The following is a 16,838-nucleotide window of genomic DNA, read 5'->3' on the forward strand; positions in this document are numbered from 1 at the left end:
AGAGATCAATATTTGGAGGAAGCCTTTAGATTGATCGGGGATACCAATATAAGATATGGGACCCTACTGGCAGTTACAACAATGAGCTTAAAAGGTTGTTGGACAGGGCACTATTGAATCAGGTCCTGACTAAAAGTGAGCACCAATTCTTATACTCAAAACATCCAGTGGTCCCTCATTTCTACCACATACCGAAGGTACATAAGGACATGGAGAAGCCTCCTGGTAGACCAATTATTGCAGGAATCGATAGCCTGACCAGCAACCTTGGTAGCTATATCGACCACTTTCTTCAGGGATTGGTAACCAGTCTGCCATCGTACATAAAGGACTCAGGCCATGCCTTAGAGATTTTAACTGTGTATGCATGGGAGAAAGGCTACAGATGGTTATCGTTCGATGTAGCATCGCTATACACATCTATTCAGCGTGAATTCGGCCTTAGAGCCATTGAGTATTATTTGGCAGAAGCTTATCTGTTCAAATCTGTGCAAGCACAATTTATATACGAGTGTATTGAGTTTACCTTGACCCATAATTATTTTTTATTTATGCATAGTTTCTATAGGCAGGTCTAGGGCACAGCTATGGGGTCTAGGTTTGCTCCCAGTTACTCAAATTTGTTCATGGGGTATTGGGAGCTCAAATATATTTGAGCTAACAACCCATTTGGGAGGAACCTAGTCCTTTATGCACGGTATATCGATGATGTCCTCTTAATATGGAACGCTACTGATGATGAACTGGAAGGTTCTTTGGCACATTGTGCAAGGAACCCTTTTGGAATCTCGTTCACACATGTGATTGATGAGAAGTCCTTGGTCTTTTTGGACCTAGAATTAAGGGCCGATGAAAATGGAGTAATCTATTCAAGGACTCATGTTAAGCCGAGTGCTGGCAATTCTTATCTTCATGCCCATAGTCACCATCATCCCAGGTGGATTAAGAATGTCCCTTTTGGCCAGTTCTGTAGACTTAGGCGGACCTGTACACTAAAAAATGCCTACGAAGAACAAAGCCTGATCCTAAAGAGTACATTTAAAGAGAAGGGGTATGAAGATGAGCATATAGAAGAAGCCTTTCAAAAATATTTACAGCTGTATGAAAATGTCTGTGCAGAAGGTGAGAAAATGACTAAATATGGCAGGGATGAACAACCACAAGTAAGGTTTTGCACTAGATTCAATAACAAAGTCCCCATAATACAAAGAATCTTCAGAAAAAATTGGAAGATTCTTGAATCAGATCCAGTTCTGAAATCTAGTCTATTGTCACACCCAAATCTAGTCTTTAGGAGACCCAAAGATTATTGCTCTGAGTAGAGTGAAGAAGATTAGGAATAGAGGGCTCAATAACCTTTGGACCACTATTTTCAACCAAAAAGGTAGTTATGGGTGTAGGAGTAGTAATTGTGGGAATTGCACACATATGTGCCACAGAAAAAAGGAAGTAAACAGAGTTGATGGCAAGAGCTATAAGACCAAGCAGTTCATCAACTGCGGCACTTCATATGTCATATATGGCCTCTTGTGCCCCTGCAGCCTCACATATATTGGTCGGACTTCACGCCCAATGAGGACAAGGATGAGTGCGCACAGAAGCAATGTCACGATGGAAAAAGACAAGTATTCAGTACCACGACACTTCAAGGAGGTCCATAATAGTAGCACAGATGGCCTCAAAGTGTTCGGCATAGAGGCCATATCGAATGATTTAGATGGTAAGTGGTATTTAGTGGTAAGAAGTATCAGATATTATGCACAATAGAGGCTTTTTGGATTTTTACCCTGGGGACTGTAGCCCCGCATGGTCTGAATGAGGAGATTGAACGGCATAATGTAGTATGATTTCTGTAGTATCCACGGAGGCCCCTAGTACATGTATTCAGGTTATGGTGATCTTTTATTTTTATTTTTATTGCAAATCCGGTTCAGGCCTGTGGACTCTTCCCCTGTGATTTAGACACTATCTATAGGGGCTCTGCCCAAACATTCAGTCTAGGTCTGTCCATGGCATGGAGCTATGTTGCCGTGGGGATATAAGGGTGCATTGTATATCCGAGCCTGACTATAAGCACTATGGGCCTGTTTCTTGTAAATATGGATAGGAGCAATTTGTGTAGATGGTAGGTCTGGATAGGGTAGTTCTATAGTTAGGTTGAGGTCCTTTAATAGGTCGCATTAAATCATACTCTTTTAGACTAATAAATCTTTTTGTAACAATATTTTTAACTACCATGGTTCGTTTTTAGAAAATTTACTAGACTAAAGCAGGGTTTTGGGTTCGCCCAGGAGCAATGGTACATAGTGATCCTATATTGACTGCTAATTATGTACAAATATCACAACTATGTTTAACATGTACATGGAAGCTCCAATATTGTTCCTCTGGTTTATTGTCAAAAACTAGCTTAGTTTTGTTGTTTGAATGCAGAATAGGTTGGCGGTAATGCGCATGTGGAAGTGTTTATCATTTCAATTGTATATTTATTAGTTTTAGTATTGTTGCACACACGCGTATATATATATATATATATATATATATATATATATATATAATATCAGGCCCGGGTTGCAGGCGTTCAGAAACGCAGTCTCACCAATTGATAAGCCTTTTTCTACATGCTTGTTTGTGAGTATGATTATTGCTGTTATAGCTTTTAATAAAAGTTACCATTGGTAATGCACAAGGTCAGTGCGCCCTCCTTTTCTCTTTTTTTGTTCCAGTGCTAAGAATACCCATTGTTCTGAGGAGGGCAGCAAGACTGCAGGCACTGTTTGATTTAGAGGATTGGTCGCACCATTTATTTATAGACTAAGCACCCAAGTGCAGGAGATTATTATTGTTCTGCTCTCACGGGGACCAGTATTCCATCCTACCTTACAAACTCTAAATTTAATGGTTTGGCTATTGAAACTCACGTTCTGAGGAATTGTGAGATTTCAGGGTCAGTGGTATCTATTGGTTAATGCAAGGAAGCCAGCCTCCAGAGTCATATATTACAGAGTCTGGAGGGCATATGTTTCCTGGTGTGAATCCAGGGGTTGGCATCCTAAAAAGTATGTCATAGGTAGAAGCCTTGCCTTTCTGCAAGTAGGGTTAGAGATGAAGCTGGCCTTGAGTGCTATCAAAGGCCAGGTCTCAGCCTTATCGGTATTGTTCCAATGACCACTTGCTTCGCATTCCCTGGTCTGTAGTTTTATACAGGGGGTAACACGGCTTAATACGCTGGTTAGGTCACCCTTGAAACTTTGGGACTTGAATTTAGTTTTGTTGGTATTACAAAAGCAGCCTTTTGAGCCGATACAACATACTCCCTTGATCCTTTTGTCAAGGAAGTCCGTTTTTCTGGTTGCCATATCTTCTGCAAGAAGGGTATCAGAGTTTGCTGCTCTTTCTTGTAAAGAGCCATATTTAATTATTCACAAGGATAGGTTGGTATTGCGTCCTCATCCTAGCTTTCTGCCGAAGGTGGTGTCAGGTTTTCATCTAAACCAGGATATTGTTCTACCTTCATTTTTTTCCAGAACCCTATTCTACGGAAGAAAAGTCGCTACATTCTCTTGATGTAGTGAGAGCAGTCAAAGTCTATTTGAAGGCAACTGCTCAGATTCAAAAAACGGATGTTTTGTTTGTGTTGCCTGAAGGTCCTAGAAAAGGACAGGCAGCGTCGAAATCTATTATTTCTAAGTGGACTTGGCAAGTAATTGTTCAAGCTTATGGTTTGAAGAGGAATATTCCACCTTTTCAAATCAAGGCGCACTCCACCAGGGCTGTTAGTGCTTTGTGGGCAGTTCATCACCAAGCCTCCATGGCTCAAATCTGCAAGGCCGCAACTTGGTCTTCAGTCCATACATTCACTAGATTCTATCAGGTGGATGTAAAAAGACATGAGGATATCGCCTTTGGGCGCAGTGTGCTGCAGTGTGCTGCAGGCTGCAGTATAGGTCCTCGTGTCTGTTTTTTGTTTGTGTTTCCCTTCCCTCAGATAGCATTGCTCTGGGACATCTCACATAGTTATTACTATGGCGCTCTGTGTCCCGTGATGTACGATAAAGAAAATAGGATTTTTATAACAGCTTACCTGTAAAATGCTTTTCTTGGAGTACATCACGGGTGACGGGACACAGATGTCCCTTCCCTCTTTCTGGGATATACGTATTTTGCTTTGCTACAAAAACTGAGGTACTCCCGGTATGGGAGGGGTTATATAGGGAATGAACTTCCTGTCTTAGGGTGTGTCAGTGTCCATCACCTAAAGGTGGCCTATATACCTGCATAGTTATTACTATGGCACTCTGTGTCCCATGATGTACTCCAAGAAAAAGATTTTACAGGTAAGCTGTTATAAAAATCCTATTTTAATAACCTAGAGATTGAAATAACCCTTTAATCCATATGCTGCAGTGGTTGGAAATGATCTGGGAGATGATAGGTATACTGCCAAAATTACACTGTAAATTGACAGATTTGTTCCTAAATGTATTTTACTTAACTTTTCTGCCTCGTACATGAATTTCCTTGCAAATTTTACCATACTGGAGCAAAGTGCTACCAAGGAGACAACTGCAAATTTTCCCATGAGCCTCTTAATGACAACACCAGAGAGTTACTGAACAAGGTGAGTAAGCAACATATTAAACCATTACTGAGAAGCTGCAAAACTCTCGTACATTTTGTGCTACTATAGAGCATGCATGTCAACCTGAGTTTTTTTTGGGGGGGGCATATTGTTGGCCCTCTTGCTTTTGCAATTTTGCATCTGTATACTCCTAAAAATCCAACTTTTCCAAGCATTAGCTTCCCATAGAATTGTTTGGCAGTGTCAGCTGACACGAGGATTCATACCATTTACATAAATGCTGATTGCCCACCCATACCAACAGCTTGAGAAAATTATCCAACAGGAAGTAATTCATTTCTATTTCACAAAAGATTTGTGGGACAACTCATATTCAAGTGTGTAAAAAGCCAAAACTTTTTGTTAAATTGATAGTAAACTCCACTTTTGAGCTTGGGCCATTGCCTTTCAGGGGATTTTATTTATTTTTCTTTTTTTTTTTTTCGTTTTCTTGCAGTCTGTGTCCCTTGGAGAGATTGCCCTTCACTTCCTTTCCCAGATACTAAGCAGGAAATAAGACGAGATTTCTCCAAAACTAGTGGAAAGCTCTTAGATGGCTGTCAGTTGGACATCTGTCTACATTGGAAAATTTCCTCTCATCTCACTCAGAATGGTCAGGGGTGGATAGTGGGGTTCCCCAGGGTTCTGTGCTGGGACCAATCCTATTTAATTTGTTCATAAACGACCTGGAGGATGAGATAAACAGTTCAATCTCTGTATTTGCAGACGATACTAAGCTAAGCAGGGCAATAACTTCTCCGCAGGATGTGGAAACCTTGCAAAAAGACCTGAACAAATTAATGGGGTGGGCGACTACATGACAAATGAGGTTCAATGTAGAAAAATGTAAAATAATGCATTTGGGTGGCAAAAATATGAATGCAATCTATACACTGGGGGGAGAACCTCTGGGGGTATCTAGGATGGAAAAGGACCTGGGGGTCCTAGTAGATGATAGGCTCAGCAATGACATGCAATGCCAAGCTGCTGCTAACAAAGCAAACAGAATATTTGCATGCATTAAAAGGGGGATCAACGCCAGAGATAAAACGATAATTCTCCCACTCTACAAGACTCTGGTCCGGCCGCACCTGGAGTATGCTGTCCAGTTCTGGGCACCAGTCCTCACGAAGGATGTACTGGAAATGGAGCGAGTACAAAGAAGGGCAACAAAGCTAATAAAGGGTCTGGAGCATCTTACTTATGAGGAAAGGTTGCGAGCACTGAACTTATTCTCTCTGGAGAAGAGACGCTTGAGAGGGGATATGATTTCAATTTACAAATACTGTACTGGTGACCCCACAATAGGGATAAAACTTTTTCGCAGAAGTGAGTTTAATAAGACTCGTGGCCACTCATTACAATTAGAAGAAAAGAGGTTTAACCTTAAACTACGTAGAGGGTTCTTTACTGTAAGAGCGGCAAGGATGTGGAATTCCCTTCCACAGGCGGTGGTCTCAGCGGGGAGCATTGATAGCTTCAAGAAACTATTAGATAATCACCTGAATGACCACAACATACAGGGATATACAATGTAATACTGACACATAATCACACACATAGGTTGGACTTGATGGACTTGTGTCTTTTTTCAACCTCACCTACTATGTAACTATGTATCTCCTGTTCTTATTGGATGTTAAATTTCCAATCACTTTCTGTATGGTGGACAAGGGTCCCCAGGAGGATGAGGGTGAATATCACACAGACAGAAATAAAACCTGATCGGTTCCAACACTTCTACATTGTATACAATAAAAAGGTTTGTCTTTACATAAACTAAAACATAAACTTTAAGGAATCATTTCAAATGAGTTTGTTTATTCATCCTAATACACCAAAATGTTTCAATCACTGGGAAATGTATCAGGCCATGGTGTAGAGTACAGGAATAAACATTTAATTTGTCATATCATTGTTTAATGTATATATCTGCATATGCACTTGCTGAAGTGTCTTGGATGAAGCATAAAATAATCATGGCTGATATACAGAAGTAACTGCTGCTACATACAGAAATAATAATTGAGGAATAATATAAAATAATGATGTGAGTAACAGAGTTATTCCAAGAAAAATAAAATAATAAATTAAATTGTTGGCTCTTACCCAGATTACTGTACTTTATTTTTTTTTATAGAAACAGTTCAGATGTGTAGGTATATGTTTTCTATATGGGGCCATCTAATGACATCTTTCTTAAAAATGTATTATACAAAACTGTGTTCTGGCTGTAGGTATTAAATGCAGAAGAGGAAAAACAGCTACAACTTGAGGAGGAGGAGGAGGAGGAAGAAGAAGAGATGCAACGACATGGGTTGGTATCATCAGCTTCCCTATGCTGTCTGTACATTGTCTACCTTGCTTTAAGCATGCCACATAGGCTCTGACCCCAGGGGTGACACCAGCTCAGTTGCTTCTATTAACTACTAGGCTCAGGATGACTTTGTGCTTCTGGTATATATGCTGCCCTTAGCTGGCCATTAGTGCTAAGCACAGAGTGCCCTATAATATCACATCACACTTCCTGTAGATTTATTTTTTAACATGTAGTAAAAATGTTAGTGTTAGGCCCCTTTCACACTTGTGCGACTTCAAAGTCGCATGATTTTACCGCGAATTTGCGCAATTTTGCCACGATTTGGGATCAGTACTATTTTGTACGACTTTGCCACAACTTTGGCATTAGCAAATTAAAACATACAAGGTGTGAGGCTTGTGCTTACAAAGTCGTACTGAAATCGTGTCTGTATTATTCAGGTATGTTTTGCATGCTACATGAGGGTTTAACATTAAGGTCTATGGAGTACAACTCGCATGGAAGTTGGACCAAAGTAGTGCAGGGACTACTCTGAAGTCGGCACGACCTAAATTTGTGCCAATATGAATGGTAGTCATTGAAAATCATGGAGAATGACTTGTCATATGATTTTGCAGTACAAAATCATGGGACAAGTTCTATAAGTGTGAAAGGGGCCTTAAAGTGGAACTTTAGTCATAAATGTAAGTCCTGATAGATCACTCCAAGTTGGACCCTTTTGCAGGTATAGCATTTAAATAAGTACCCATATTGTTTAAAATCCAGTATACACTTCTCTCATTGCTCTGCACATGCTCAGTTGCTCCATTTTTTCCCCAATAATTTTGCATTAAAGTTTTTATTTATTTAATAAACAAAACAAACAATGAAGAAAACATAAAGGAAAAAAAACTCTAAAGAACAGTAAAAAGAACATGATATTCACATACAATTACGTTATACATTTAGAACTTCCAACCATGTAGTAGCTGTGTTTTTAGCAGACAAGCGATTAGACAAAACATAAAGACAGTATGTGAAGTCTCAGATTAGCATTAGTCAGATGATATCTCTACCAATTTTATAAAATAACAAGACGTGGAAACATTGGTAATACTAAATATATGAACCGGGACATTCCCTGCATGCACACATGTGTGACTGTCCAGACTTTTATAATTTGAAACATTATATGCAACCATATCTCTAACCATTTAGAGACCATCAGGTTCCCACTATCGTATATATGGTATACTTTCATCTACATCACAAGGTTAACCACACTGTAATAGTCTAAAGGAGACCAGTGAACATGAAGCCAGGCCCGGTACCACTAGCCATGATTCCCGCAGTTTATAAAATGTATTCCATGTGCCTCTGTTTCGGTAAATCCGTTGTTCCTTCAGGAGGGTGTCATTAACCTGGAGACGCCAGTCCTCGAATGAGGGAGGACTGGGAGACAACCATTTTAAAGCAATGATTTTACACGATGGAAACAGTAATCGTTAATTGGTGTTAGTATCTTTTAGTATAGCTAGGTGGGAAAATTTCATCTAGCTAACCCAATAAGCAGATCTTGGGGTCCAGGTCAATGTGAGTATGAAAAGCACCATTAATTGTATTCACCAAAGCACACCGATATCTAACCAATTTGGGGCACTTCCACAGCATATGAAGTAAATCTGCTGGAGATTGTTGGCATCGTGGGCACTCCGGGGTATCCCACCTGCTGCACTTAAATAGTTTTACTTGGGTCCTATGTATAATAAACAATTGAGACATGCATTATAAAGATAAGGATACAGAGGGCACTCTCTCTAAGATAATTTGCCATACATCATCTGAAAAATCGCCCAGGTCTTTCTCCCACCCTCTCCAACTCCGACTACCAGAGGTATCTTGATAGTTTGCCATTAATTGATTAAAGAGGAGATAAGGCCCTTTTTCTCAGTAACCGCTGCAAGCGAGTCTAAAAGTGACATCTGGTCTTATAACTATTTTGGCACATTTAGACTGGGTCTGTAATGCATGCCGCAATTGTAGATGCTTAAAGAAGCTACTCCTGCAAGCCCTGGAAGGATGGCAAAACATTTTGAGAATAAAGCTGGGCAATATATCGGATCTCCTGAGAGTGCCAGCGTTCAAACCTTCCAAGTTATAGTGCTCTTCATAGTTCCTATTTCCTCGTAACGATGAATACTCAGAAGCTCCTTCATATTTCATTATATGTCTCATTTCCTGCCAAACTTTATTCATGAGTACCAATGTTGGACCATAATGAGCATGGGCAAAAACTCCCGGCTCCAGCTGGGTCAAGAGGTGATAACGGGAATAATGACTCAAAAGCAGGGCCTGTATAGTTGCTCTCCATTTTTAGGCCATTTTAGGCACTGCTGAGTTTGTAGAGGCCAATCTGCTGACAGGCCTAAAGAGGATTTAAACCTTCCTATCCTTTACAGCCAAGGAAGCTGCCTTTGTTTGATCTGCAGCTTCCATGGTGCTGCACATGTGATCAGTTTGACAGTTTGGTTGAGGACAGAAAATGTGATTGTTATCATTCCCAGCATTCCAGGGATGTAACTGTTTTTTTGAAACTGTTAAATTGATGGGTTTAGTTCCACTTAATGATTTACGGCTGTTCAGGGGCTCTGGGCTTCAGCAAAATGGCACCCTCCGGCAAAAAGAAAGTTCCGCTTTGAGTTCATTAGTAGGAAGTTAAATTATTAGGTATTCCTACATGTTTAGTTGGCATAAACTTAGGCTGTACAGAAACCAAATACAAAGATCCTTAACAAATTTTAGGATCACGTATAGTAGAAGGGCTTGTTCACACCATACGTGCATGAAAACTGATGGGAACTAAAGAGCAATCTGAGCAGATTTCACTTTCCGCGACATGGGTTTACATCGGGTTTCAGTGAGTTTTTATGCAAGTTGACATCAGTTTTCATGTGGGTCAGTTATGTGCCCTGTTCACACCTATGTTGATGTCATGTCAGTTTTTTTTCCCATGCAGAAAACTGCATACACATTGCAGATTCCTGCACAGTAGTAATCTGCATGTGATACCAGTGTTGTGGTGTGAACAGGGCACATAGAGAACAATTGTTTGTTTTTTTTTGTGTGCCTTGCAGAACGCATGCGGAAAAACTGACGTCTCTGCACCATGGTGTGAACGAGGCTTTATATTCCCAGGCAACAATATAAATACACAATAAGTTCTACTTTGACGACAGCATACACTCGTTTTTTCTGGTTGATCAGAGAGAAATAGAAGATCGTATTAGAAAGTGAAAGGGGGAAGAATAGGGAAAGATAGAAAGAAGGGGCTTGTGGTAGTATCAGTCCACATAACGGTCCCCTGATTCCAAAATTAATCCTTTTCATTCAGTTTTCTTTTTGGGATAGCAGTTCCTGAAATCATGGTGTAGTAAAGAAAAGCAGCCGGTGATCCCAACCGTCAGAAAATGTGTATCTGCCGCATCGATGCTCAGTCAGCTCCTCAATTGTTTTCAGAAACTGCATGTCATCTACCAATTCACATGTGTAAGGTGATGTAGCAGTTTTCCAGTGTCTGGGGACGACTGGTGTAGTAGCTATTTAAAAGAACCAGAGTAAGCCCTTCTTTATGAAAGTTATAGAGCTGGGTAGAATGGAAAGGAGAGTAAGGTGGGGTCTGACATGTCTTGATGTTATATGGTCATACACATCAAAAATAAAAAGTGTACTTGTCTCTAAAGTCAGACCCACATCATATCAGCTGTGTGATGAGCAGATCCCACCATGTCCTGAGTCACATGTAACGCTGTTAGTACTGTTGTCAGCTTTTTGACTGAAGGTTGCTACAATCACATGACCAGGAACTGAAAAGCCGTTATACCCAATTACAGTCAGTAGGCATGTATAACAGGGCTTACACCTGCACTCGTAACACATGTTTAATCTTTCATGTGCATGTATGCGCTTATTTACCTGCTTTTGCAAATGCTGCATTCACGCCACCCGTCGCAACGATCTGATGCAAAAAAAAAATCTATCATTGCAAGGCAATGCACAGAAATGCAATGTACATTCACATTTTGTATGAATGTACTCGTGTACATTCACATCTGGGCATTGTGACGTTATGATGTGCTGTATGGCGGGTGCGTTTGTTTTTACTGTATGTGTGCATTGGGTTGTCATTCAGAATGTTGCACATTAGCTTACATTGCAATAACACACAGTAAAATGTGTGTTTCAATGCAATATAAGGCATAGATGTGAATACAGCTATAAAATAGACCTAAAGTTAGAGTTGGACATTGTGGTCCACGACGACCACAACATACAAGGCTATACAATGTAATACTGACATATAATCACACACATAGGTTGGACTTGATGGACTTGTGTCTTTTTTCAACCTCACCTACTATGTAACTATGTGGTTTGTAAACTTTAAAATAATTTACCCACCCTTAGCTGACAGTCTGATTCTTTGCTGGTTCGTCGTCTGTGTCATATCTATAGAAAGTGTGAAGAGTCTTAGATTGAATTTAGGGAGAGGAGCAGTCTACATATGTCTGTGGTAAAGACGCTGAAACAGAGTTAAAGAAGCATGCAAGTCTGTGAAGTGGATAAAATGCTGGTGTAATATATTGTTTAAAGCCCAATTGAACTTTCAGTTTAAGGGCTAAGTTCCCCTTTTGCACCATGTTGCACCAAAAGGGTAATGTAACATGGTGCAAATGACTGCCCATGACAGCATGCAAGGGGTTTCCTCCTCCACAACCAATGTCACTTTTTTGTGTTTCTTGCATGGCTGTGCGAGTCTTCACCCTCGCAGTCGTGTCATTCATTCACAGAAATCTGTGAATTAATGTATTATAAGTCCTGTCTGACAAAGTGGCAGATGGACTTGTAGTTCTCAATGGACTACGAGTGCGGTAATCAGCGCACTCATAGTCCATTGACTCTTCCTCCAGCTCTGCAACTGAAGGCCTAGAGAGGTATGGGCAGAGAGCTGGAGGAAGTGTTTGCAAGAGTCCAACCTTGCATCTGCAATCCACTGATCAAGGGCGCGTTACTTTGCAGGCTCCTGTAAAGGAAAAAAAAAAAAAAAGTGTATATATATATATATATATATATATATATATATATATATATATATATATATATAAAATCATTTTTTTTTCTACAAAGATATAGTATGTGCATTTATTTAAATTTTTTTAAGGTAAACTTAGCCTTTAAACTACCTAAAGGCATTCCAAATGCATCAAAACAAAAGATGTACAAAGAGTTTGTGTTTATATCCATCACAGCTTGAGTAGAAAAACCTGTCTCCTGCCAGCTTGGTTCAGAGCTTGGACCCTTGCTTTTTGTGGGGAAGCAATGGTCTTATTGCAGAGATCACACACATACCCAATCTAGCTTTAGCTCTGTAATCACTAGGGAAAAGGAGCTATGTAGATTGCGGAGCTTTAAGTTTTATTAAGCAGGGGTCATCAGACTGTTCTCAGAGAGACCACTGCTTTCACACAGAAAACAGGTGTCCTACTTGGCACTGCTGACAGGGGACAGGCTTTTGTTCTCAGGCTGTGGCTGCCTTTGAAAGAAAAGTGAACTGTAAGACATTAAACCCCTTGCTTACCGATGCACCTTGCATGTATTTAGCTAATTTAAACTGAAGGTTCAATAAGGCTTTATTCATGACTAAGACCCCTTTCACACCGAGGGCGTTTTGCATGCGCTATAGCATTAAAAATAGTGCCTGCAATCTGCCCTCAAACAGCTGCTCCATTGTTTCCAGTGGGAAAGCCCGAGGGCTTTCCCACTGGAGCGGTGCGCTGGCAGGACAAAAGGAAAAGTCCTGCCAGCAGCTTCTTTGGAGCGGTGAAGGAGCAGTGCAGTGCTGTGATACTGCCGGCAAAACGCCGCTATTGTAGGCGGTTTTAACCCTTTCTCTGCCGCTAGCGGGGGGTAAAAGTGCTCCGCTAGCGGGCGAAATGCACCGCAAATCTGACGGTAAAACGTTGATAAAAATAGCAGCGTTTTTCCGCTGGCGCTATGGGCGGCTCAGTGTGAAAGGGCTCTTAGCATAAAGCACTCGTTGATCAAGAACCCCTAATTTGTGATTATGCACATTGTATGGGAATTTTTCTTTATGCCTCATATTCTCCTTTTGCAGAAATGCAACTTGAATTTTAATACTAAGGTTTGCAATGATCACATGACAGTAGTGTTACATATTTAGAGTCACATGACTAAATTGTGCCTTACTTTTACTGTAGAGGGAAGTATTACAACCAGCCATACATGCCATTTGTTGGAAACCACCCATCAATGTACAACTCGGAGCCCCTCCCAGAACCAGGACCTATGATATCACCACCACAGTCCATGCCAATGTATGGCAACCAGGGAATGAACATGCCATTCAACCAGTCTTCAGCACAAGGTCACAGCCAAAACCACCAGAGGGATGGCAATGGTATTCCTTTTCTCCAAACTGTAGAAGAGAAAACACACAGCATGCAATCACAAAACAGCTATCAGCACTCCCAGAGTGCTCCTGGATATTATGATAACTACTACTCCCAGCAGGCTGTTCACCATGTGCAGTCTACAAACCTATCAGAATGTGAGTTACATATGTTTCTTGTCTTATGTGAAAGTTTCTTCGAACTTGTTTTGACATTCAGATCTACTTTGCAAAAAGTGGAACAGTATTTTAGATTTTTAAATGTATCCTCTGCTCTAGAATCCCTTCCTTTTTATCTATGGTTTGGCCAAGAACAGGAGCTAAATGTCCAGATTCCACCCGAAGTGCCACCTACTTACAATATGTTAAAATATGGTCTGCTGTATATCTAAGAATGCTATTCTGTTCTAATAATAAAAGTATGTTTCTCTTCCCATAAAGCTTTTAAAAATGTAGAACTTCACAGACTAATAATACCGTAAAATGGCAATCGCAAATCTGCGAATTTTACTGTAGGGCACCCATGTTGCCCCTTAAAGTATCCACTATTCTTGAAGATGAACTACAGGAGTTTAGCCACTTTATAAAATGTTTTATCTGGAGCTACAGTATTTGTAGCTGCTGACTTTTATTTTTTGGGGGGAGAGAATGGAGCTCCTCTTTAAGTCCAGCAAGATGAATGCCACCTTGTGGATTTAACTACTGAAATAAAAATCTCTGATATAAAAGAGTTAAAACCAGCAGGTCCAGCGTCGGAGTGCCAGAAGTATAGCAATAACTATGTTCCCAATGCTTAGTGAAAATACAAATTGTAAATTATAGAGATAAGTCCATAAGGTGTCATGCATCTCTTTGGACTCAACCTCTAGCAATCCAGCACATTGTACAAAATGGCTAAAATCCCGTGTATAAATAAATTGGGTGTTACTGGAAAAATTAAACATTTATTGGCAATTGCACCATATTGGGTTAAACTGGCTTTTGGAACTTGCATGTGTTGTATTGGTGTTTTAATATACAGAAACAAGTCTATACTTTGGTTTGGGAAACGCTTAATTAGTATTGTTTATTTTACATTTTGTATCCTAAAGGGGTTTGACAGGAAATCTTTCATGGTTGTCTGAATACTTTAATGCCTGCTAAGTTGTTAATTGTTTGTTACATATTTATTTTCAGCTGTGTGTAAAGTTTTGTTCTCAAGAATTGGCAAAAACCTAGATGGTGCAGAAACCAGCCAGCCCCCTCCCCCGCAAAGATCAGTGAGCAGAGACGAAGGTATGTACGCAGTTCATTGTATAGGCTCAGACAGCATAATCTCCTGAAATGCCACATACAGCAATTACAGTATGTCACATAAAAAGAAGACATTCCTTAAAGTAAATTTGTACTCTATTTTAAATGTTTAAAAAAAGAAAGCCCTAAATCAGGCACAGCACGATGTCCACAGTTACATTTATTAGTAAGGGAGCCTTTTTTTGTCATGCCATAGTGTATTATTTTTTTACCTGGTTTTCCCTTACTTTGTGGTTAAGTTGAAATCATGAATTCCCTCAACAACGAGTGAGTAATTGAGTAATTAACTATTTCATACTGTATTTCATACAGGGATTATCACTTTACAACAGCAGATGCCTACAAGATTTCTATGTGATTGCAGCATGGGTAATTAATGGTATTTCATTCCTTTGTGGCCAAGGCCCCTTTCATGACTTGAAAGTTGCGCAACTTTGCTGCGATTTCAGGGGATGCCTGTGTAAACTTGAGGTGGACCTCAATTTGCATCAAAGTCGGACCAAAGTAGTACAGGGACTACTTTGAAGTCAATGCGGCTTGAAGTCACACAGATATGAATGGTTATCATTGGGAATCGTGGGGTACAACTTTTCATGCCACTCTGATGTCCAAAGTCGCAAAAGTGTGAAAGGGGTCTAAGAGTTGCTAACTATTTGCTTTTCAGTGAAAAAAACAGTTAAGGCCCCTTTCACACTGCTGCGACTTGGATGCGATTCCAGAGAATGCCTGTGTAAACTTGAGGGCCATGGATCTCAACTTGTATCAAAGTCGGACCAAAGTAGTACTGTGGTAAGCAAAGTATTTGTTTGATCACCTCTGCCCAGACAGAGGAGGGCAGAGGGCCATACATTTTCATTAGGTAAATAGGTTACTACCTGCTTTGTGTTTCTGCTTCTAGAATATTACAGGTTCTCTTTAAAGTAAATGTGTGATCATAAAATATTATGGTGTGCCCTTAAATACCAACAATTTTGAAAGATGGAGCAGAGACATGCCCCTAGAGTCAAATAGTCCACCTAATTTGGCAATTTAATGTCCCCCCCAAAAAAAAAAAGTACAATACAGTACAGGTGCCTCTGTGCCTTAAAGACTGTACTGCACTGTGTGTAGAAAGAAGTAGGCTTTTGCATACATAATCCCTGGGTTCAGAGGTCATACTAGATTTTGCAAAATATGATAACATTAAAACCCATTTTTGTAAAAATAGAAAAACACATTTAAACTCCATTGATTACCAACAGACTGCTTGGTTTGCTGAATTGCACTCCGATTGTCAAAAGTAGGCTGCCTGCTGGTTATAAAGCCTAATCATCTTTTCCTTGATTTATTCCTCAACCCCCCCCCCCCCTTTTTTTTTTAAATAAGCCCTCATTCTCTCCAGCGCTGTGCACATCTGCAGCTCTTCTCCCCCCCTCACTTCCTGGTCTCTTGAGCTTTGCTGAGGCACTGGGAGCCATTGGCTTCTGCTGCTGTCAATCAAAGCCAGTGACCAGGAAGAGGGTGAAGTCCTGCTGTCTGCTTCAATAGACTGTGAAGCTCAGGAGCGTGCTTGCAAAAGTGCCCCCATGCAAAGACACTTTGTGTGGGGGCACTTGGTGGAGGGAGGGAGCCAGGAACGCCAGCGGTGGGACCCGAGAAGAGGAGGTTCGGGGCTGCTCTTTGCAATTCCATTGCAGAGAGCAGGTAAGAATAAACCTTTTTTATTTTTTTTTTTTTACAATCACATTTAAAAGGGAAAGGAAGACTCCCACTATGCTAACATTCAATGACAATATAGAAAGATTGAGAATGATTCTCAAAGAAAAAGCAGACAAGCAAGCATTGAGGATTTGTTTGATTTTCTCTATACAGATTAAATTATCTACAAGCATATATTTTTACGAATTTTTCATTGATATGCAAGGATCCAACCTTCATGCGTGGTATAGTGGGTATCTGTTGACCTTGTCAAATAATAGTGTTTATGTTTTTTAATCATTTTTGTAAAAAAGATATAATTTTTTTATACAATCACTGCCTTATGATATGCCCACAAAGTCCGCTTTTTCTTTGAGAATCATTCACAATGCTTCTATACACGTTTAAAAGGGGTTTTAAGATATTTTTTTTCTCATATTAACAGTGGGACAAAAATAGATGGAGGATTTTCGTTATTGAGC

General features: G+C 40.1%; 1 protein-coding gene across 1 annotated transcript in view; it reads left to right on the plus strand.

Moving 5' to 3' along the window:
- The window catches only part of ZC3H6 (zinc finger CCCH-type containing 6), a 92,797-nt gene that overhangs the window by 55,358 nt on the left and 20,601 nt on the right, over nucleotides 1-16,838 (plus strand). The window contains exons 8-11 of the mRNA XM_073608648.1: nucleotides 4,512-4,621; nucleotides 6,859-6,938; nucleotides 13,196-13,545; nucleotides 14,563-14,661. Of these exons, the coding sequence (XP_073464749.1) occupies nucleotides 4,512-4,621; nucleotides 6,859-6,938; nucleotides 13,196-13,545; nucleotides 14,563-14,661 (639 nt within the window). The remainder of the gene's footprint in view (nucleotides 1-4,511; nucleotides 4,622-6,858; nucleotides 6,939-13,195; nucleotides 13,546-14,562; nucleotides 14,662-16,838) is intronic.

Source organism: Aquarana catesbeiana, linkage group LG13 (genome assembly GCF_042186555.1).
Source record: "Aquarana catesbeiana isolate 2022-GZ linkage group LG13, ASM4218655v1, whole genome shotgun sequence".
NCBI lineage: Eukaryota > Metazoa > Chordata > Amphibia > Anura > Ranidae > Aquarana > Aquarana catesbeiana.